This window comes from Balaenoptera physalus (genome assembly GCF_965194825.1).
Source record: "Balaenoptera physalus genome assembly, chromosome: 18".
Taxonomy (NCBI): Eukaryota; Metazoa; Chordata; class Mammalia; order Artiodactyla; family Balaenopteridae; genus Balaenoptera; species Balaenoptera physalus.
This window is the reverse complement of record NC_138899.1, coordinates 11,799,550-11,821,767: the sequence shown is the minus strand read 5'-3', so window position 1 is coordinate 11,821,767 and position 22,218 is coordinate 11,799,550. Positions and strand designations below refer to the sequence as shown.

The 22,218-nt window shown below is 42.1% G+C and overlaps 1 protein-coding gene across 21 annotated transcripts in view; it reads right to left on the bottom strand.

The window, feature by feature from the left end:
- DOCK9 (dedicator of cytokinesis 9) overlaps window positions 1-22,218 on the bottom strand; it is a 324,890-nt gene that overhangs the window by 27,914 nt on the left and 274,758 nt on the right. For 12 of the 21 annotated variants that reach the window (XM_082434573.1, XM_082434572.1, XM_082434576.1 and 9 more), the window contains 8 exons: window positions 15,477-15,592; window positions 9,648-9,785; window positions 9,348-9,530; window positions 7,569-7,682; window positions 7,234-7,449; window positions 5,695-5,752; window positions 4,720-4,797; window positions 3,371-3,477 (listed from right to left, as the gene is read on the bottom strand). In XM_082434573.1, the coding sequence (XP_082290699.1) occupies window positions 3,371-3,477; window positions 4,720-4,797; window positions 5,695-5,752; window positions 7,234-7,449; window positions 7,569-7,682; window positions 9,348-9,530; window positions 9,648-9,785; window positions 15,477-15,592 (1,010 nt within the window). The remainder of the gene's footprint in view (window positions 1-3,370; window positions 3,478-4,719; window positions 4,798-5,694; window positions 5,753-7,233; window positions 7,450-7,568; window positions 7,683-9,347; window positions 9,531-9,647; window positions 9,786-15,476; window positions 15,593-22,218) is intronic. The other 9 variants (XM_082434569.1, XM_082434581.1, XM_082434580.1 and 6 more) reach the window with 1 other exon arrangement.

The window sequence follows — 22,218 nt, the reverse complement described above, 5'->3', positions numbered from 1 at the left end:
TGTTCAGCCTCAGATGGGAACATGTGGTCTCAAATTTTTTGCTGCTTTGTGCCATGTCCCCAAATGACTGCAAAAGCACCTCAGTGCATGCTGATTCTGGGGTAACAAAGAAATTTTAGCAACTGGGCAAATAATGAGGATGGACTGTATTTTCCATTTCCCCACTACAGTCCCTTTTGGCCCCGTTCCTCCCTTGCTCTGTGCCATGCAGGCCGACGCACCAGGACTGCTGGCCTGCCTGCTGGGCTCAGCCAGTGGAAGGCCAGCAGGAGACTGGTGGACAGAAGGAGAGTGTGGGGAGGGGGTGCCTCCCTCCCTGCCCCCATGCCGGGACTGAGCCGGGGCAGGTGGCCCCTCTGTGTAGTTTCTCTCTCCCCGCTCCCTTAGCCCACAGGTCGACAGTGGCAACCCAGCTGTGGCTAACCTCCAGGGTTCTGCAATATTCCTTGCTGGTTTCCCTAAACCCTGATCAAACTTTTCAAAATAGTCCCTTTGTTAGACTTGCTTCAATTTCTGAGAGTGCTACCTATTTCCTTCTAGGACCCTACCTGTATGGGATAATGAGGGAGGGATCTCAAAACAACATGGGCTGCATGTAATTTTGATACCATAGGAAACTCAGAATTCTTCAATCTGCATAGGCTCCAATTTGTGAAACAAAATGTAAACAGGAATGGAATGTTTCTCTTTAATCAAAAGCAGCTGCGGGGGAGTTCGCTCTTTAGATCAGAGTCAAGGAAGATGGATTGCTACCAATAAAAACTCATCTGAGGTCTCCTCCTAGGAGAATTGTGCATTTTTAGGTAGTGCCTCTAAAATCATGTTAGGAGAGCATCTTAGACATTTAAATGTATCTAATAATGCACATTGAAAGGGCAATGATTTTTATTAAACTATTGTTCTACACCTATTCCCATCAGCTTTCCCCAAAACTCCTTCTCTGGCAGAGATATTCGACTTTCACTTTTTCTTGAAACATCTTGAGAGCCAAAGCAAAAACTACGTGGCAGTTTCTGCTTTCGTGACTTTTGGAACATGTTCTTTTTTCACTGCTGACTAGTTTCACTTTTAATGTGCAGGGCTTGCTTGGGGCTTTACAACCCCCTGTGCCACATCCTAATCAGGATAGATCATTGTGTACTATGGACGTTGTTAAAGATTTACCAACTTTACGCTTCAAGGACAGGGTGGAAAATCCATATTCCGAAACTAACTGATAAAGTTATCCCTGTCACATGTTCCGTTATTACTCAGAGCGGGTGCCATCCACAAATCTCCCCAATCAAGTCTGCCCTTGATTTCACAGGGCTCATTCCCTAGGCTGCAGAGACTATTCCAGCCTACTACTTGATCTGATGAGCAAACCTGAACTTCATGTTATCATTCCTGAGGACAGGTTACTCAGAACTGTTTACTTTCGAATCTTTAGTTGTTCTTGGCATTGCTGTTTTCCTTATCGAATCTAAACAAAGTGCTGCGCTCCGGAGGACTGACTGGGCAGCAGGGGACAAGGGTGGTTTCTCCAAGGAAACAATGCATTCAAAGCCTCTTTTCAGGAAAAAGTCCAGTGCAAACCCTCCTTGAAGCGAGGAGTTCAAAGCCAAGAGCGTGCGGGCCTTGTTGCCTAAGGGACAGGCACACACATCAGAGTAAAAAATGAAAAATTACCATTGGGCCAGGCATTTCAAGGTGGAGAAACCGCTGAACTGTTAAGATCATGTAATAACCAACTGGTTTTTTTTTTTTCCCCTTCAGAATACTTAGAGAACTTTATGTATTTTGGTTAAAATTATTTTAATTTTTAAATGTGAAATCACTCAATATATATCCTTTCTCACAGTTAGTTTTTAATTTAGAGGGTCATTTGAGACTAGACAATTTTTGGCAGTGGTTCTTAAACCTTTGAGGCTTAAGGTCCCTTTATATAGCATAAACATTATTGAGAATTCTTTAAAAATAGCTGAGAACTTTTATATATATGGGTGTTCTCTCTCAATAGTTACAATATTAGGAGTGAAAACTGAAAAAAAAGTAAAAAGATTTATTACTTTAAACTAAGATAATAAACCTATTACATGTTAATGAAAATAACACTTTTAATGAAAAAATAACATTTTCAAAAAAAAATTAAGGAGAAGAGTGGCACTGTTTTACATTTTTTGCAACTCTGATGTCTGACTTCGTAGGAGAAGCCTGGATTCCTGTCTCTGCTTCTGCATTCAATCTCTTCAATATGTTGTTCTGGGTGATGTAGACAAAGAAAATCCAGCCTCACAGAGACATTCAATTGGAAAAGTAAGGACCTCAAAGACTTCCTGAAAGGGTCTCGGGGACCCCAGGACCACACTTTGAGAATTGCTGATTCATGGATGGTCAATGTCATGGAGGATGTTTGCTCATGGGCCCCGCTTACCAGCATGAACATGATCAAAAGTCCTGATATTAATTGCAGGACTTCCACATCATAAACACAAGTATAACAGAGGCAGAAGACGTTTACTCCTTTCTCTGTTCTTTCTCTCCACATGAAGAAACAGAAAACTTTATCTTTCCTTAAAAGATGGACAGGATTAAAAAGCATTCCCTTGACTGTTTCATTTTGTTCTAGCTGAGGGGAGGCAGGCACACATGAAGAGCTCTTCTGGCAGATATTCACAGAAGAGGAAAATTCAGGAAACGCACACAGAAAATCGGCATTTGTTCAAATTCCTAGTTGTATCTCAGAACTCTCTAGTTTCAGATTTTAAGTGGCTGCAGGGTGATCCTGTTTTGGCAAGAAACTTGCAAAAATTGCTACAATTGATCTAAAGTCAAACTTTCTGGTCTCTATGGGGGGTGGGCAAGGGTGGTCTTATCTACTCATGGTGCACAGACCCTGGCTGACAGCACTCAAGTGGGGGCAGGGAACTGGGGGACTGGACAGGGGCTGCTCTGCCCCTGAGCCCAGTCTGGCCTCTCATGGCCTTGCATGTTTGGGGACATCGGAGAGACGTCTTGTGTTGGAGACACTGATCTAAAAGTCAGATTAAAACAGCTATAAAACCCAGGAACCAGAGAAATTAACTGTTGCAAAGAATGAGAAACTTTATGATTCAAAATACTGGACCTTTTACCGCAAGTGTTCAAGCTCTCAGCCTCACTTCACTATTAACTAGCTCCTCAAATTCTCTCCAGAGAAAAGGAGGAGTTCCTGGAAATGGGACTGGCAGAAGCTTTCACTGTTCAGTTTCAGTGTTCTGGAGAATTATCTTAGAGTGAAGTGTGTACACAGCAGCTGCAGACAGGAAATCCCAGTTTGGTGCGGGGGCGGGTGAACGGCAGCACCCGAGACACTGGGGTGACCGGCGCCCTGGCGGGCTGCGGCGCTCACCTCGTTGAAGTGGACGTCCTGCATGCCGACGTCTTCCATCATGGAGGCCTCCTCATCTATGTTCGGGGTGATTGCCCTGAAAGCTGTGCATCCTTGTCTAAACATGCCTAGAATTGAGAGAGCAGGGGAGACAGTTGGAGCTGTCAACCTGAAAGTGGATGAACCGCGAGGGTTCTTCCTGCCCTGTTTGTTTCTGGGTTGAACGAGGACCGATCTTGAAATCTCTTGCGTCTCAGGCCAGCATTCCCACGGGGAGCCTGGGCGCCACTGTGTGCTTTCCTTCATTCGCTTCCTCATATTTAATTAACCCTCACCGCCCTCAATTTTTTTAATTTTTCTCATCCCTTTTTATTTTCCATCCACCTTTATTAAAATGTATGTAATCCTTAAATAAACTGAAATAGGTATTGAATCAAATTAATAGCAAAGTAATAACAACAATAGTTTGATTTGGTAAAATGACCCATGCTCAGATACCAAGAAAAATAAAGAAGCCAAAGCCAATCAGAGAAATACAGACTCAAAAACAACTCTGTTTCCTTCCAGCTGTCATCTCACCCACTCTGGCTGGGGTAACCCAGAACTCAGATTAGAACTCGCCCTTCTCCTGCAGGAAGCAGTCTACCAAGTTGTGACTCGATGGCTGCAGCCGTGAGCTGAGGGGCTGCCTTGGCTGGTTCCACGTCAGCAGCCTGAGGGGTAAGGAGAGGCCTTTCCTCCCATGGAGTCACTGGGGAAAGTTTCATGTCACTTGGACAATGTCAGCTGGGCAAAAACGATCAAGTGAAGAAGGACTTGAAATGTCTTCCTACTCTACTGAGATTGCTGCTTACAGTAAAACAAAAGTCAAAACCTGAACTGAGACCTCCCATGTTTCAGGAAAAAAAGGAACACAGAGTAGTTTGAAATCAAGTCTTGAAAGAGTGGACCCTAAAGTCAGAGATGTTTTTGCTGCACATGGTCAAGGTTTCCAGCCCCTTCATGGGTTGTCTAGCATCTCTGCCAATGTCCAGCTTTCGCCTTGCTTTTGTTTCATGGAGACAAAGATTCCCCTATGCAAAGCACTAACCTGGGAGCTTGAGGATACATGAGTGTACAAAAAGCAAAATTATAAAATCCAACCATCCATGTTTTTGGCTACAGAGTAGATTTAAAAATACAACTCAGCTCTGGTGGAACAACGACAATGGTGGCCAAAGTGCTTTCTTCTCCTTGCCTGCCGTCAAACCAGAGAGGCCAGGAAAAGAAGGGAGGGAAGGAGAGCCAAGTCCATCCCAGCAGAGTTGAAAGAGAAACCCCACACGTCTGAGTGTCACAGGGATGGGGCGGCCGGCCCACTCTCAGCTCACCTCCCCGGCGCCTCCTCTGGCAGATGCTGTGGCTGGAGGGGAGGAAGGACGGCTCCAGCTGGAGGGCTAGGTCTGCTTCTAAACGTGAGGAGATGTATTACCCGACAGAAGGTCTCAACAGGAAATCGTGCTGGCAGTAAGAGAATACGGAGCCCCTCCCTGGTTTCTTTCTCCTTCCAGCTCTGACGTATGACAAGCCTAGATGCCCTTAAATTCCATTCCAAAGAGCCAGCTGTACCAGAAAGATAGAAATTCCCTGACCTGGCCATCTGTGGTTTTACATTAGTCCTCACATTGTGAAGGAATTAGCCAGATCTGGTGCAGCCGTGCTCCAGTACACACATGAACACAACTGGCCTTTCTAAAAGCCCCGTGTTCTCAAATTTGAAGTGGAAACGAGCAACTGGTGTTTAACCAGAGGAGCCGTGACAGAACTCGCGGCCTGCTAACATGGGAACGAGCACTTAGCACACAGGTGGGCGGCACTCACTCCTGCCAGCTCCTTCCACGGGGCGGCAAGGTTTCCAGCCTACAAGCTGCCTTCGCACACAGCAAAGCCGACCGGGCTGTGCTCCAGAAAATACTGTCTCATCACCTCCTGTTACAGCTGCCTTTTGATTGATAAACAGTTCTGGTGGGAACTATCTTAAGGGAAAATAAAATCTTTTCAGCTGGAGATTGGCTGGTCAGGGACTCCCAGATGCCAAGCTCATTAACTAGTTTTTGCGATATGGAGTTATTAGTAAGAGGTTATATGACAAAATGCCACCTACTTTTGTTTTGCGTTTCTGCGGTGCCTATCACATCAAGCAAATGTCACGCCAGTGAATAAAACAATGAATATAGTGTACACATACACATACACACACACACAGGAATCCCTCACGTCCAAATCTTTCTTAATGGCTCTCACTTGTCTTTGCTGCTTTGTGCAATTTTATATTTATTTCACAAAACCCAGGAATCGTTTCTTACCTTTCCGTGTGAGATATTCTGCCACCAGGGCTGTGACATGGACATAGCACATTGCTGCCTATAACAAAAGACACGTTTCAGAATCACCAATTATAAAGCATGGCACAATGCTCACAAACAGAAATCTAATGACTATATGTACTTATATGAGATCTCAAGGCATCAACTAGTGTTTCTAATGGCTGACATCTTACCTTTTGAAAAAAGTAGAACAATTCAAATAAATTGAAAGTTTTAAACTTTGAATTGAGACAAATGGCAGTAAATTTGCTAAGACCTATTTCTATTTAAAATTATGAAATTTAAATATAAAAGATTTTTAAGAAGCATTTTTTCTTGCTATAAAATTTCAGCATTATTTCTCTTAAAGGGAAAAGAGGATCATTTGAAGAAAAGGCATGTACATTCTTAGATTCAGAGATGAAGTTATAACTTTTTCCAAAAATTCTAAATGAAAATATTATTTTATGTTAAATGGATAACATTATAAACACCTTAAACCAAAAGAAAAAATAAAAATAAATTCTTTTCACCAAGTTGCCATGGTTTACAAAACATCAAAGATAGCTGTTGGAAATGAACCTACCATAAGGTTCCAATGTCTGAGCCCTGGTTCTTATCAGAATGATAAAAAAATTACTACTACTAACAGTATGTAATTCACTTTTATTACGGCTAATGTATATTTTAGATTAAACTTACGGTCAAACAGAATGGACTCTTTGAATAATCTATAGGTAAAAATAGTTACATAAAATTTTCAGATAGAGAACGCAATTTTACTAATTTAAGCAGTTAGAGAGGTTTAAAAGTAAAAGCACACTTCTTTGGTTGTACTGTTAATCATACCTAAAGGCCTCAGGCATGAACCCTGAGTAGAGTTTTCATGGGAACATGAATACAACCCACCTTACGGCCTACTGTTTTCCTTAATTTCCCCCATTTTACAGATGATGTCATAGAGACACAGAGGGGTTAAGAACTGGCTCAATGTCACCGAGTTAGTCGATGTCGGATCCGGGATCCAGTCTGCCTTGGAGCCCACACTCCCCCTCTGCCCCCGCCATGCTGTCGCTTATTGAACTGTGCAGCTCTGTCCACGAGGGAGCTCTGACACCTGCCACGACTACAGACAGAAACTGACTACCTCAAACAGGAAAAAGCAATGCCCTGTCATGACTTCGATACAGGGAAATCTAATTTTATCATAAAATAGCTGAATTTTAGATCTAGAGAGGAGTTTTGACGCAGAAACTGAGTGCACCTGACCTAGCAGGCACCTGTGCGAGCACGGATGTTTTCTAAGAGCCTTCAAACAATGCTCTTTTGTGATGAAGACATCCCCTTACGATGCTGTGAATTGTTAAAATGCTTAGATGACCATGAAGGAACCCCGAGCCCAACACTGTTTAAAGTATCACATATTTTTAACTGGCTTCTTTGAATTACTGGGAAATTTTTCTCAGAAGTGGCTTCCTTCAGTGAATGGGACACAATTTGTTTTCTCAAAAGCCCGGATTGGCAGGCTTGCGGGGCTACCTCGGACAGGTCCCCGTTTTTGACATGGATCCGGGCCATGCTGTCCAGCCACGTCTTCCGGAGCTCGGGGGTGCTGGCGTAGGACTTGGCCAGGCTGTACTGGAGGTCCACCAGCATCTCGGGGTCATTCTCGTGCTCCTTCATCTGGGCCGTGGCCATCAGAACTGTGCGGATCCTTTTGGTCAGGTCCTTCACGTCCGAGGAGAAGGTGGTGTGCTGAAACAAGGGTGGAGGGGGACACGGGGCTTTCAGCTGCATTCTGTCCGTCTGCATACATGTCAGATGATGAGGTGGAGTTTTTGGGGTAAAACACAGAACGAGACCGGGCCACCCACCTTGATCAGCCTGTCACTGTTGGCACAGTTGTTGATGATAGACAAGGACTGCTGGAATCTGGTTCCCCCAATGCCAACGACGTCTGCTATCAGCTGGCTGACAGAAATAATGACCTTAGGGACACACAAACGTGAGCACATCAATTCACCTTCAAGTGACGCCCCAGGTTCAGCTCCTGGCTTCGGTTAGGATGTGCACGGGGATGGGGCAACAGGGAAGCTGCGAGCAAGGATGGCTCCAGTGTGGGAAACAATGTCTGAGTCATTTTCCCCCTTCCAAGGATTATTCCAGAAGGTGATTTTGCTACCCTTGCATCTCGGTTGCACATCAAAATGCTAATCAGCAGAGTGTAGAGGAATGAGAATCAGATAAGCCCGTATCACTCGGATGGTTACTTACCTACCACTTTCTCTAATAAAAAGGAAGACCTTATTATTTACCTCTTTGGTTTTTGGCTTGAATTTATATGTACTAAATATTCAGTAAATGGACTGTCCTTTGCGTTTATTATTAAAACATGTACATATTAACTATGCAGTGGGGGAATCTGTCTTTTTGGGGGTCTATAAATAGCACCGCCTTTACCCAGTTACTCAGCTAAACCGTGGACCATCCCCCTCCCCCCATTCCCCCTTCTCATCCTTTACCTTCACCACACGCAGGTATAATCAATCACTTAGTACTGTCAACTCCCCCCATTCCCCCTTCTCATCCTTTACCTTCACCACACCCAGGTATAATCAATCACTAAGTATTGTCAATTCAATCTCCTCTCCCTTCTAACCTCACCATGCCTGACCCAGGACACCATCCTCTCTGGCCTAAATTTAATCATGGTTTCCCCATGGTCTCCCGATCTAAGGTCTTGACTCCTTGATCCATTCTCAGCCTGGAGTGCAGGCGATCCCTCCAAATGTGCAATGTTGCCATCTCAACTTGTTCTCACCCATACTCTCACCTCTACTGTAAGGACCTTCTCTGGTCCCCTGGATGGTCCCTTTCCCATGGTGCATGCGTGGCCTGGAACATGCTCAACCCCGACCCCTCTTCACGCTTCACATCCCATGGGAAGCCCCCTGGTCCCCTCCCTGGGGCACTCGAGTTCCTCTGTTAGGGGACCGGGCACACGGCACTAGGGCCTCAGTGTCTGTCTGTCCTCCAGTAGATGACACACTCTGAGGGCCAGGAGAGGTCCTGTTTTGTTCATGGTTGTATCCATGAATCCCAGCACACAGTTTGCAAGCAATAAACATTTGTTTTTTAAAAAAAGAGTAAGTACAGAGATGGAGAAGGCGCTCCTATGTGTGTTTGTAGAAAAAGAAAGTCTACAAAAATACATAAGAATCTTCAGTATCTGGCCTGGTTCACAGAGCAGAGAATTTGGGACACTTTAACTCTGGAGGAATGGCAGGTGTGTCAACAGAAGGAAGACAGAAAAGAGCCACTTTGGGCTTTCTGTGTCTTACCTAAGATGTTTACTATGAGGTATCCTCTCCCAGGTTCTATAAATCTTTACTCAGTGGAATTTTGGTCAGTCGAATATTGATTCGACATTTAAATGTCAATTTACCAATAGAAACACATCCTGGGCCCAAATCTTACAATGCGGAGGATGAAATAAATAAAACTAGTAAATGTGACTTTTGAATTTTCCATCTAGAGGCCAGATCGTTCAATACTTACACTGAGGTAACTTGGTAAATGTGACATTCAAAATTCTCCTGCTAAAACAGAATTCCACACAGCACACTTGACCTGGAAAGCTAAAGCACACGCACCTGCAGATGCGTCCGGACAAAGGACTTCTTGCCAGTGTAGTCGAAGTTGTTCCTCATCAGGAAGTACAGCAGCTGGGAGGCCTCGGTCCTGATGGAGCTCAGCTTGGAGTTGCAGCATTTCAGGATCTCATAGCACAGGGCTGCACACATGTCCGCTCTCCGCTCATAGAACGTTGAGGGAAACTAGAGGGACGTGAGGAAGCAAATGAACCCAGAGAGGTTAGTGCTCCGTTCAGCTCCAGGTGGACACAGGAGAATGGGTGAGAATCAAGAATGACCTTCCCTGGCGAAACAACGTACCTTATAGATTAACGACCTTAAGGCAGTGAAGACATTTTTTAAAGCCGTTTCAGACTGATGTTTTTGAAGAAAACACAGGTAGACGTCAAAAACCTTTTTCATGAGGGGATTATGTCCATGGTCAGCCAGGAGCTGGTTCTTAAAACACACAAGGACAGCTTGGTCAGTGAGACACGCCAGACACTGCTAAGCGGTTTCATACAACTTTCAGCCTCAAAGGTTACATTTTTCAGGTACTAAGACAACTTATAATTTAAACAAACTTCCCATGAATCCTCTAGGAAAGCACAGAAGTCCCCTGTAGTACAAACAAACTTATCAATAAATTTATGCTTTGGAGAATTCACTTTTTCTACTAAGGGAGAGACTAATTTAAAACTTCCCAGCAGACTCTACTACGGTTTAAAGGACCACTGTGCCTCAGTATTGATTGGGCTTCTATTTATTTACTTATTTGTACTATCACCAGCAACTAATACGGAGGTAATGTTTGCGACACCTTAATTCCAACAGAGAAGTGCCATTACAGGTATCAGCTAATTAATGGGCTGGAAAAAAATAACTGAAGTGAGGTGTATGGAACAGGTCCTCTACCAGTGAGGGCTGGGTTTTCTCCCCCGCCGCAGGCTCTCAGGCACTCTGTGAAGCCATGAATCACCAGGCAGTCTGGTAAGGGGGAAAACGCACAGGCTTCGGTCAGGCACCATTTCTCACATGCACGGATTTGCACAGGTAAACCGAGCCTGGCCATTCTCATCTGTGAAACAGCGACCCTAAAACTAAGCTTGCACAGCTACTGGGAAGACTTGAGGTCAAGTATAGGGATCGTCTGATGTCTGATCTAGCTCAGTTAAGTGGCAAGAGGGCCACCATTAATTACTTCTCCTCGTTCTTCAAGGTTTTCTCCCACCAGCAGCAAATTCACACTGATTTAACACCGTGAAAGCCTGGTTGGCTAAAACTCCCAATGATTGCTGAACATGCACAGTGGACAGAGGTGTCGCCCAACTAGAGGCCAGCATGCAGACATATGTGCGTGACACCGGAGAGCTGCATCTTCAAATACAGACAGGCCTGTCAGGACAAAGGTGTGTTTGGGAGATTGTGTGCATTCTGCACAAGTAGGCAAAAATGACTGTCATTGAAAAAAAACGTCCAGAGGTCACTACCTCAAACCAACCTTACAGTTTAGCCAAAGAAACAGAGATAACTTATGTCCAAATAGCTCGGTTGCACAGCAAATTACGGCTGGAGTAATAGTTTCAAGATTTACCTCATCTTATTGTTGGAGAAAAAGTTTTACTCAAGGAGTAAGTTTTTTTAGGTCCAGTAATTCACGGGTGTACTTACAGCTGGTAGGACGCCTGGAATTCACAGTGTTCTTTATATCATGAAACACTGAAGCACAGTGTTGAATTCCATCATGTGAAAGAGAAGGAATTTAATGAGCAGAAAATGTGACTTAATTAACTGAATATGATGTAATTCTCAACCATGAGCAGCTGTTCACCAACCGAAAAAAAAAAAAAAGAGGCTGTTTCCAGTGTTTGGGAAACTGCTTACTGTTTACTGTTTCTGAGCAGTTCTTTTCCCAGGAGTCAAAGTCCTTCCTAATTATGGCTGGATTAAGGTTTGCATGAATCTGGATGTGAGCTTTTATTTTCTCAGCACTCTTTGCTGGAGATATCCAGGAGAGATGGTTCATACAAAAATCGCTAAGACCTCTGGCCTTGCTGTCTGAACTGGCCTATCTCCAAGCTGTTACCACTGGAGTTAAATTTTCCTTCCTTTCACTTTCTCTGGTCAAGGTTTTTGCTTCCCATTTTCAGGATTTAGTTCTGGGTTTAGTTTGGGTTCTGATCACAAAACTTGGTTGAAGAATGGAGTAAAAACTCACACAAAGATATAAACAACGCCTCATTTAAAGGGGTAAGGGACCTTTCGTCCTGAACACACCCCAGTTTACCAGCTGCCTTCCTTATTTTCCAATCAATTTTCTTCTCTCTCTCTCTCTCTCTTATTAAAAACATTGAACATTCAGAAAGGCTCTGAGCAGGGAAAAAAGCAAAACAAAAATCACCTTCACTTTTCCACTCATAAATAACCATGGATAACAATGGAGTATCTCATTTCTACCTCTGTCTCCCTATAGACTTTTACTGAAAATGGGAGAATTTCATTGATTAAAATGAAATTAAATGAGACGTTAGAATAACGTGAAAGGCATGACTTATTTCTAGCAATAAGGTGGAGAATAGGTTATAAATAATTCTCAGGAATTGTCTGATGTGGATTCAAGTTTGACTGTTGTTACCAGCCTCCTAAGGGAAATGGGGCCTTCAGAGAATGAACACACAGTAACAGTAATTTCTAAAGAGCCAGGAACAGGAGAAAAACGAACTTAAACCTCGGGTGCCAAAATGAGATATCTGGAACCATGTTATTTAAGACAGCTACATCCTTCCCAGGGATATGGCTTGATTTTTATTTAGACACTGATTTATAGAATAACTTAAAAAATCTAGCTTAGAGTAGCACTCTCTCTGTCGCAGAGGCTCACCAATCACCAAGATGCTCTAAACCCCAGGCTCATGGTTGTGTAAACCGGACCCCGGGTTCCCTAGCTGACCCCCATCATCCACGTGCTCGCCACCCTGGTCATTCACAGTGATCCTTCTCATCAGGTACTTGCTGGTTCTCACCATGCACCTCAAATCAAGAGAAGGCACTACAGAGAATTACTTAAAATACATCTTCAGATTAAATTTGTATGTACATTAAAAATATTATCAACTATTTAAAGGCCAGATTTGGTTTAGGACTGTATTAATAGACATTTAAAAATAGCCAGAGAAGAACCATGTTTTTCTGCATGTAATCACCTTGGTTTACAAAACACACCTTTCGTGTATTAAATAATATATGTGAAAGTGCCCCCAGAGTACCAGCATCTGGTAAGTGCTTGGTAATTTTCTTTTCTCTGTGTGAGAGATCATTCAACTACCTTGACATTCACCCAGCTTAGCTCCTTCCCCCTCCACACACACACACACACACACACACACACACACACACACACACACACACTCTCTTTCTCTCTCTCTCTCTCTCACACACACACACACACACACACACACGTGACTTAGTGGAGAAAAAGGGCTTTGACAGGCCAATTGTGTAGTGATCTTGGGCTAATTTCCTAACCTGTCTCAGCCTCAATCTCCTCATCTGTAAAATGGGGGATAAGAAGATCTACTGGGCCAGGCTGTTGTGAGGACTGACGCTGAAGACACAGAAGGCACTCAATAAACGGCAGGAAGCTAATATAATAATAAATTGGGGTTCAGGGCTTAAATCTTTTCAAACATTTCCTCTCATTAAGAACATGATTTCTTGATTGCCTTTGGCAACTTATTAGATGTGGTCAATTAAGAGGCTCAGTAACGATGAGGCAACATTTGTGGAAGAAGATTTTTCTGCAAACAATTATGTCAGCTAACTCAATGTAATAATTTAATTGTTCCGACATGCTCCAACTGATGCCTCAGCTGAGTAAATATTTGCAAAGGAAGATCCCAGTGCTGCTGTGCCAGTGGGCCTCTTGGACCTGTGAACCTAGGCCAGGTAAGCCCACAGCTTGGCATGACATCCTTTGATGCCATAACATTTGCCCATCTTCCCATTTTTTAATGGGTCTGTGTGTGTGTGTTTGTGTGTGTATGGGCCGAGCTTTAAACATCAAAGATTTTTGCACACAGGCATATAGACTCTGATAGAGATCACCTCAGCTCTAAAACACAATCTTCCCTGTGCGTCTCAGCAATCAGACCCTTTACCATAGGACCGGGAAGGCGTGAGCCTAGGGAAAGTGCTTATTGCTAAACTAGAGTCAACATTTGAGCTCCTACTGTGTGCCAGACACACAGGATAGATGTTTTTGGATACTTCATATCAATTCACTATACAGTAGGAATAACTGCCATGTTCTAAGTAAGGAAATCAGGGCTTAGAGATGTCAAGCGGACCCACCCACAGCTTAACATCTGGCTAACGGTGGAGCTGGGGTTTGAAGCCCGTGGTGTTTCTGTACACGTGGCCGCTCCCAAGTGTCCTGGAGCCTGGTCTGTATCAGCAGACTGCTCGTCCATTCTGAGGGTCATCTCACTTTAAGCTACAACAGCCCTGGGAGGCAGATCCTATTTTTTCAATCTTACAAATGAGAAATCTTAGGTCTGGAGACATGAAGTGATTTTCCCAAAGACATTCCACCCAACAAATTTACAATCAGCCTTCAGTCAGAGACCATCAGACGTTGTTTCTCTCTTGAGTCAGAAGCTATTTGGTGGCCAGACACTGGAGGTCCGGGAACCCTGACAAATACTCTTCTTTAATATGAAGCAAGCAATTTAAAGGAGGTTGAGTATGAACCGCAGGCTGTGCAGTAAGGAAACTGCCACTATTCTCACAGTGCTGCCAGACCACACCTGTGCCACGTGTGCCCTCACCTGCCCGTGGGTGCCAGACCACACCCGCTGTGCAGCCCCGGGGTTTCCTGCTCATTTATACGCTGAGGCCCAGGCAGAGAGTGGAAGAAAGTGTCCCAACGACTGTTTTGAACTTACGGATGCACGGTTAGCACTGATATAGTCATCCAGGGCAAATGCTCACGTTACAAATTTCACTGCCTGTTTACTTAAAAATCTCCAAAAGAAAACAGAAGGAGGTTCAAAACATGGTTCTAGTAGAGCAGTGGTTCTCAGGCCATACTGTCTGTGCACATATCACTCCCAGAGTTTGATTCATTCAGCCAGGGCCAGAGAACCTGCATTTCTAACAAGCTTCGGGGCCTGCATCTGCTGCCAGCCTGGGGACCATGACTGAAGGCCACTAGAGTAAGGCTCCACGTAAGAAGACACTGCTGTCCCCATACTCATCCTAAGGATCTGTATGCCCTCACCTCTCGACTGGGCTCCTAGTTATGACACTTGCTGGGGACACGAGTGGCATGGCCGCTAAGAACAGAGGTAAATTATAATAAAACAACATGATATCAGGTAACTATTTTTACTCTAATAAAGAAATGTGCTTCATGAGAAGAGGAGATGAGTAAAGCACAGATTGACTTTGGGTATGTTTCCCAAATACCCTTGCAAGTAAACATACTGATTCCATATTCAGAGCATATTAACACTAATTCAGCTTCTCTGGAAATGGAAGTAGTTATTGAGTGAGAATGGGAAGGGTTAGGTTCCTAAAAACAAGAAGGAACCTACTTAAATGTTACTTGCTAAAACCTAAAAATAAGACCAAGATCACTTTTTATTCTCTATACTTGAAATGCTTCTATCATTTAATTTAGTAACAGATCCAAAAAAAAATTGAAAAGGTGAATGTTTTTAGGTATTGCTCCTCTATGTATAAACATCTAATTTTAATTGCTACCACCTGTGGATATGTTTAAAGATAGTAGAGGCAGAAATGCCCAATTAGGTTCCTGTATTTATCATTCTCGAGGGCTCAGCAAAGCCACCTTCCCCGGTAAACACTTTCATCTGGCCAAGCGTTAACCACCTCCTGAGACTGTGTCCACCTTTTGCAAGCAGGTGGCACACCCTGACCAGTTAAGCTGTATTATATTTCAGGGAATTCAAGTCATTAACAGTGGAACGGTTTCATTAAGGGAATTTAAGGATTAATGGTTTCCTTACAGGGGCAAAAACAGTTGCTGCAGTAAAAATACAACATAAGAAGTTCTTGCTGATTCAGTTAAATAAGCAGAATGAATTTAAAAGGTAAGGCTCTGACCATGAACAGCTGTTCAATACAAACCTTAAATGCCAGTGTAAATAGAGAGAGGGTGTCCAGAGCTGTCAGGCACACCTCAGTAGCAATATTGGCTTCAAGTAACGACTGGTGGAGAACATCTGCGTCCGAGTGGCCATAGCCTGCGTGAATCATAATATAAGGTTACTGCCGGCGGCTGAAGAAGAAAGGCTGGCGGACGGTATAGTCACAGTCAACTTTTGATTATTTCCAGAAGGCTTCCTTCAGGGCCTTATCTCCCTGTTTGCCTTTTTTTTCCGGGGGTGGGGGGTAAAAGGAGGTACTAAAAATGTTTCCATTCAATTATGACTTTTTCAGCTCTGGGAGGGAAGTAACAGCAGCAAACATTTATTGTGCACTTGCTATGTGCCAGCCATAATTCTATGAACTTTACACGTATCACCTTATTTAATCCCTCAATAGCCCTATGAAGTGTGTACATTATTAAACCCTTTTTGCAGATAAGGAAATGGAGGCCCAGAAAGGCTAAACAACTTGTCTTAAGTCACACAGTTGGTAAACAGGGGAGCTAGGACTGGTACATGGACCGGAGTCACTCAATTGCGCCACTTGACTGAGCTGTTAAGATGGCGGGGTAGTGAAGGAGGCTGACATTTCTGAAGCTTCCCACACAGACAGAGGCTGCAGCACAGCACAGGGAAAGAAAATGAGCTGAGGGACAGACTGCTGGTCAGTGAATCAAGCTTGTCCCCTTACTAGCTGTGTGACCCTGGGCAAGTTACTTGACCTCTTTATACCTCAGTTTCCTCATCTGTAGAATGGGGATAATAACAGTATCTACCTCAAAGGGTTGTGGTGAGCATTAAATTCGTTAATTGCTGTGAAGCTCTTGGAATAGTGCCTGGCACACAGTGAACGTTATGTAAGTCTCAAGTCAATAAAGTAAGGATCTGTTTTATCAGTTGGAATCATGAATGATAACCAAGAGTTGACTGCACTGCTAATAGTATTCTACTTGCTTTAATAAAAAAGCACAAAAGCCACTATGACTGAAAGAAATGTTTAAGAAAAGGAGAGGACTTGAGAATCATAATTTAAATACAAACTGATATCTTCTGTATGTGCTGTAAAATCAATTTAGTATTGATATAAATGTAGTTTGACATACAATTTGAGATTAAATTATGAAATGGTATGCATTAGCAGAAATATATATAAGGGATGCAAAGGTGTTTCAGTCTTGATCTAGATAACAAAGAAAGATGGCAATATAATAAAACGTCAGGTAATGTCTTTCTCCAAGGAGCAAAACAAATCAACACTTACTATGGAGGTAATTTTCTTAATACTCCAGAGAGGAGGACATTTTGTACATAGATAAGGAAAATGAAGTACAGAAAGCCTAGAGAATTTTCTTGAGGCCAGTAATGGGATAAAACCAGAAACTACACTCCCAATTCCTTATCCAGGTCACTGTACCATAATCTCTATTATTAAGATAAAATAAAGTAACTAGAATGATGTTATTCTGACTTTAATAAATGTCAGAGATAGAGAATGATTTTTGAAAGACTACAAAAAGCTTTTCTAAAGCTACCGAGTTGCTTTTTAATGTATGATTAAAAAAAAAAACTATTATGTGCTTTCATCCAACTCTGCTTTGCTTTTAAAATGGTGGCTTTGAGTGGCCTGCATTATTTTCACAGTGTGACAGAGTCATTGTGTCCCTAGTAAGGCTATGGAACACATTTGGCACCGTGCTAGTTCTGCTTCTTTATATTCCTGGTTTGCTTTTTTTTTTTTTTTTTGGTAAGAAATCTAGCAGAAAGAAAGACAGACATTTTTTGGTACTAATATTCACTGAACTGCCTTTGTAAGCCAAGGCATTTCCTCATTTGGTAAGGTTTGTTTGGTGAGATAGCCAACAAAAGAGAAAAACAAACTAATGATTATTGTTACAGTGATCACAAATCAGGGCAAGAGAGGACCAAAAAAAAAAAAAAAAAAAGAAACAAAAACAAAACAAACAAAGAAAACACCACCTTTTATCAGACCAACCAAAATTATCACACAGGTCAAAAGGACCCTATATTGAGGGCTGCCATTTATCCCAAATGATGTTTTATAATCTGGGTTAAACTGTAACAAGGCACTTGCTTTGGTGATTAACTGTATTCTCTGCACAGAACTATCCTTTTCTCTTTCTAGATAACCTATTGGATAAGTGTATCCAAGTGTGATTATTATAGTTGAGATGGTCTACACACTGAAGAACTCCAACAGAGTTTACTTATACCTGGCTGAATGTCTAGAAAAATTCAAGAATTGCAATTTGTCAATGTGCTATTTTTTAAACATATATAATCAATGGGTCATGCTAATTAATGACAAAATTTCTCTAAGCTACATTACACTATCTAATCTCCTTTAGAGTAAGAGTCAATTCATATAGAAAACTGTCTGCCTGTGTCCGAATCATGTAAGAATAAAACAAACAGTCCTTTTAGCCACCATTGGTTATAATTTGCTTTTCCTTAAACCGTTTCGTCTCAAAAATCAGCAGGTTCCTGAAGCAGTGTTACTGAAACATCCCTAAAAATAAGTGGCAGCATGGGACGTTGTGTGAGTGACAGAGACTGATTGGACAATCTGCCAAAAGATACCCCCACGGGGACAGTCTGTCTCAAGACCTGGAACAAAGCTGTGCATGAGGGAAGACTCTAATCAATGGTCACCTTGCTACTGGCTAACACAGGAAAATGAAACTGAACAGGCAAACCCAAGAAGGGGTCTTAAGAGACACAGTAATTTCTCAGAGCATCGGTCAGCACCTTTTGAGAGCTGACTAAGCAGATTCTGACCGAGGCCAGTAAGGAGTACTGTTAACCCTACTGACTTCCACTAGGGGGTAGTGGTGCCTTGGGGCACAGGCACTGACATGGTCACTGAGGCAGGTCAGGGAGGGAAGGACTTCCCTGATGCGCCATCTCCAGCAGGCACCTCAGGGGGTGCTTCAGAGACCTTAGGATCCACTGCTCACATGTACACAATTTTCATTCTGCTGTCACTCACATAAGTGATTTATTCTCAAATCCCCAAATCTTTTAAATACTCAAAGGACGAGGATGAGATTTTTTTCCCTCTAATGTCATCCTGCTATGGTTAGACTTACCTAACTTTACTGCATTTTATGAAGTCCTGTTTCCTAAAAAGCTCGGTTTAGTAATGCTGACGACACCTGTAAACTACCCCTCCCTCCCAGGTGCCACATCAGAGGTGATGTGGTCAGAAGGGCAGAAGCCTGATCCACTGCCACTCGCCTTTTCCAAGTCAGAGGACATTTGGGCTAGAAGAATAAGGCAGATACATATTCTCACAGGAGGCACTTCCTTCTTGAAAGCTGCCTTCACTCTTTATGAAACCAGAATTCTTGTTTTTATTTTTAATTTTTTTCTCTGGCCCATAATATGAATCCGGAAAAATAATACATTTTATGAAAAAAATATAAATATTGAACGGTTAGGAATCTTCTTGCTAAAAGAAATCCCCAAATGTAGAAGACCTAGCCTCCTGGATATATTAACTCATGGTCTACAGCTTTTACTAACTACACATATTTATGCAAAGTATCAGATGGATCCACCACTACACAATCTATTATTGATCTCCATCTCATTTTTATTGCTAAAAAGTTTTTCCCCACAGATGGGCAAGGAGTGGAGAACAGAATAAGGAATGACATTCCAAGGCAAAAAATCATGTGATTTGCTGTCTGCCCTCTGATTAACCACCAAAGAAACAAATAGGTTCAAAATGATTTGTGAAACTAGTCTATAATCTCAGAGTTTATACTTGAGGAAATGGTTATACTACCTGCTTTCTAGTCTCAGATTACGTTGCATAAGTGATTGTCACTTAGACAATCAGATACTTAGCTGTATCTGAAAATGGTACGGGATATAGACCCCAAACTGTGACAACACTTGGTTTAAGCATATCATACCTTTTAATTTAAAGTCCTCTTTAAAGATACTAAAAATACAAAAAATGACCGACTTTAAATGGGCATTGTGTCAGGTTTTCTCAACTCTGAAACCCTATCAATTGCAAGAAGCACCAATCAATGACAGGCTACCATGTTAGATGTAATATTCAGGATATATCTGTAAGATAAGATCTGCGAAATCTGTAAAATATATCCTGATTTCAGAAATGCTAGCAAAGGGGCAAAAATGTATCTCCAAATCAAGGAAATGTGGCTTTATAGACATTTTATTTACTATCTTGAGTATAGACATTTAAAGCATCCAAGCCCATTTCACCTATTTTAAAAGATATATCATCCACACTTAAGAACTTTTGAAAAATACTGATTTTACTTTGGAGACTCCCCTGCATTTTTTATATTGATTCAATATTATCTACAATAAAGGAATTTAATTATCATCTATATTGTTTCTTATTTGAGATTCACAGATATCAAAGAATATCAGAATTACATGGGGTCTGAACAAGCCACCTCGTCTAACTCCTCATATGATGCTTAAATGACCTGGACAGTATCCCCAGGGGGTCCTCATCCAGTCTGTTTTCACATCTCCAGCTGCCAGTACCTGTACTAGTTAATAGGTAGTCCAGTTAGAAGATGCTTCCCCATATTCACCTGAGATCTAATTCTCTGTAACTTAATCCAGTGATCTTAAACTGTCTCTTATACTGAATTATATGAAATACAGGTTTTTCTTCAAGGGTTTCTCCCTCTCGGCTGGCTTCTCTCCCATCACACCAATGGGAAATACGGATTATCATGCAAGTGAATTTAACATATTCCTAGAACAATACGTAACATTAAAGTAAATACAAACTGTTATTTTAAATTTTTTGCAAATGAATCACTTATTTGCAAACACGTTTCACTTAGTTTTCCCCTCATCACTCAGTTTATATAAAATATATAAAATATTCTCCGAGCACCTATCACTCTCAATTTGTCCTTTGGCACAAGTCTTTTCTACTGATACACAATGAGTATACGTTGCAGTAAACAGGTCAATGCCTTAACGTTGTAAACATTTACTTTTTATAAGCCTGGGCAATGACCCAAACAACAAACTCCTACACTTTGAGTGTTTTTAAAATAGTTAAGACCACTGGCCACAGTGAAATTTGTCATTTTCATTATTTCCTATAAAAATCCAAGAGTAAGGGAAAGTGCCCGCTAGCGTTACATGTGTGCTGCGTGTGTGTCTTTTCCCGTGTCCTACTGTTAATAGGTGATGGAGACGGTGCGGCTTGGCCTGCACTGGCTTAAGTTCCTCGCAGTCCTCTGCTGCCCCCTGCTGGTCACGCTAAGATCTGACAAAGCCTTTCCTACTCAGAGAAAGGAAATGAAAAATTCAGGTGTATAGGAGGGGACTTTTCCTATTTTCATTCTTTTCCAAAATAATTTCATTTTACACTCTGGCATCCCAGCAAGTCTCTCACATATTGGATCTCTGTCATACTGGTTGGCCCAACAGAAGGTACTGTATTCGTTAACTAGGAATTTTCTTAAAGAGACATACGTGGCTACAAATTTCCCATACAATACCTAGGTAAAGATGTAAAAACTCATGTATGTATGAGTTCACACACATAACACATGTATACATACAGTATACACTCCCTTCTCTGTGGCTTTTGGCCGAGTTGACGATTTGGAACTCAAAAAGCTAATGGTGGTAGAGGCTGAAGCCTCCCAAATACAAAATCACAATTAGAGATATAAGTGAAGACTGAGTTCAGGGTGAAGATGCAAGGACTATGAGACATCAGAAGCTATTCGGGGTGAGCAGGAATTGTAGGCACACATTAAAAGGCTAAAATAATCAGCTACACACTCTTGAGTGGGAAGGCAAAAGGAGAAACTTTGATGGAGAATGGTGTCACTGAAAACTGACTAAAGAAAAACTTCGGGTTGGAAGAGGAGAGGGGCAGGAAGGACAAGGTTCTCTGTGGGTAGCAGAAAGAGAGGATGGAAATCAACCATGTTAACAATAGGGTTTTTGGCAGTAGAACACAGCCAGCTGTCTCTCTCCTCCAATTCAAACCACCACCGCGAAATCCATGTGCAGTGGGAGGGGTTGCTGCATATCTTGGTGGATTAAGGTTATTTATTCGTGTGTTGATCATTCAGTTTATTTTTGTTTGTTTTCTATGTTTCCTACATGATTATCTTTGGAGGCGGGGCCTTGGTCTGCTTATGATTTTTTTTTACAGTGCTTTAAAGTTTAAGCATTTATTTCAACTGATAGTGAAGTATTGATAGTCCCTGTGTTATATATTATCTGGGCAAAGGCAATGTAGCAGGTCTTGCAGAACAGTGGGAATTTGATTCCTCTTTGCTAAATAGGAAATAAAAACTAAAAACAATGAAACTCCTTGTTTTGTTTGTTTAAACCCTTTGTCTGCAGAGCTAAAACAGCCCTAACAGACAAGATGTTGAAAAATCAAGTTCTGTAGCCTTAGACGTGTCACTAACGCACATTCCACAGCTAAGTATAGAACCCAGAACTAGCATTTGAAGGCTACCAATTCAGTGTGTGGCAGACTGACATAATATTGATTTAAATTAAGCCTAGAATTTTATAAAGAGAGACTGTACCCACTACATTTAACTTTCTTGGGGTTGGAAGAGTGGGAAGGTGCCATATTTTGATTCCTCAGCATTTTTACTTTGAACTATTCTCAATTTAAGGTGTCAGGAATATATCGTCTAAGCTCTTAGCCTGCACTAAGAAAGAGGTAT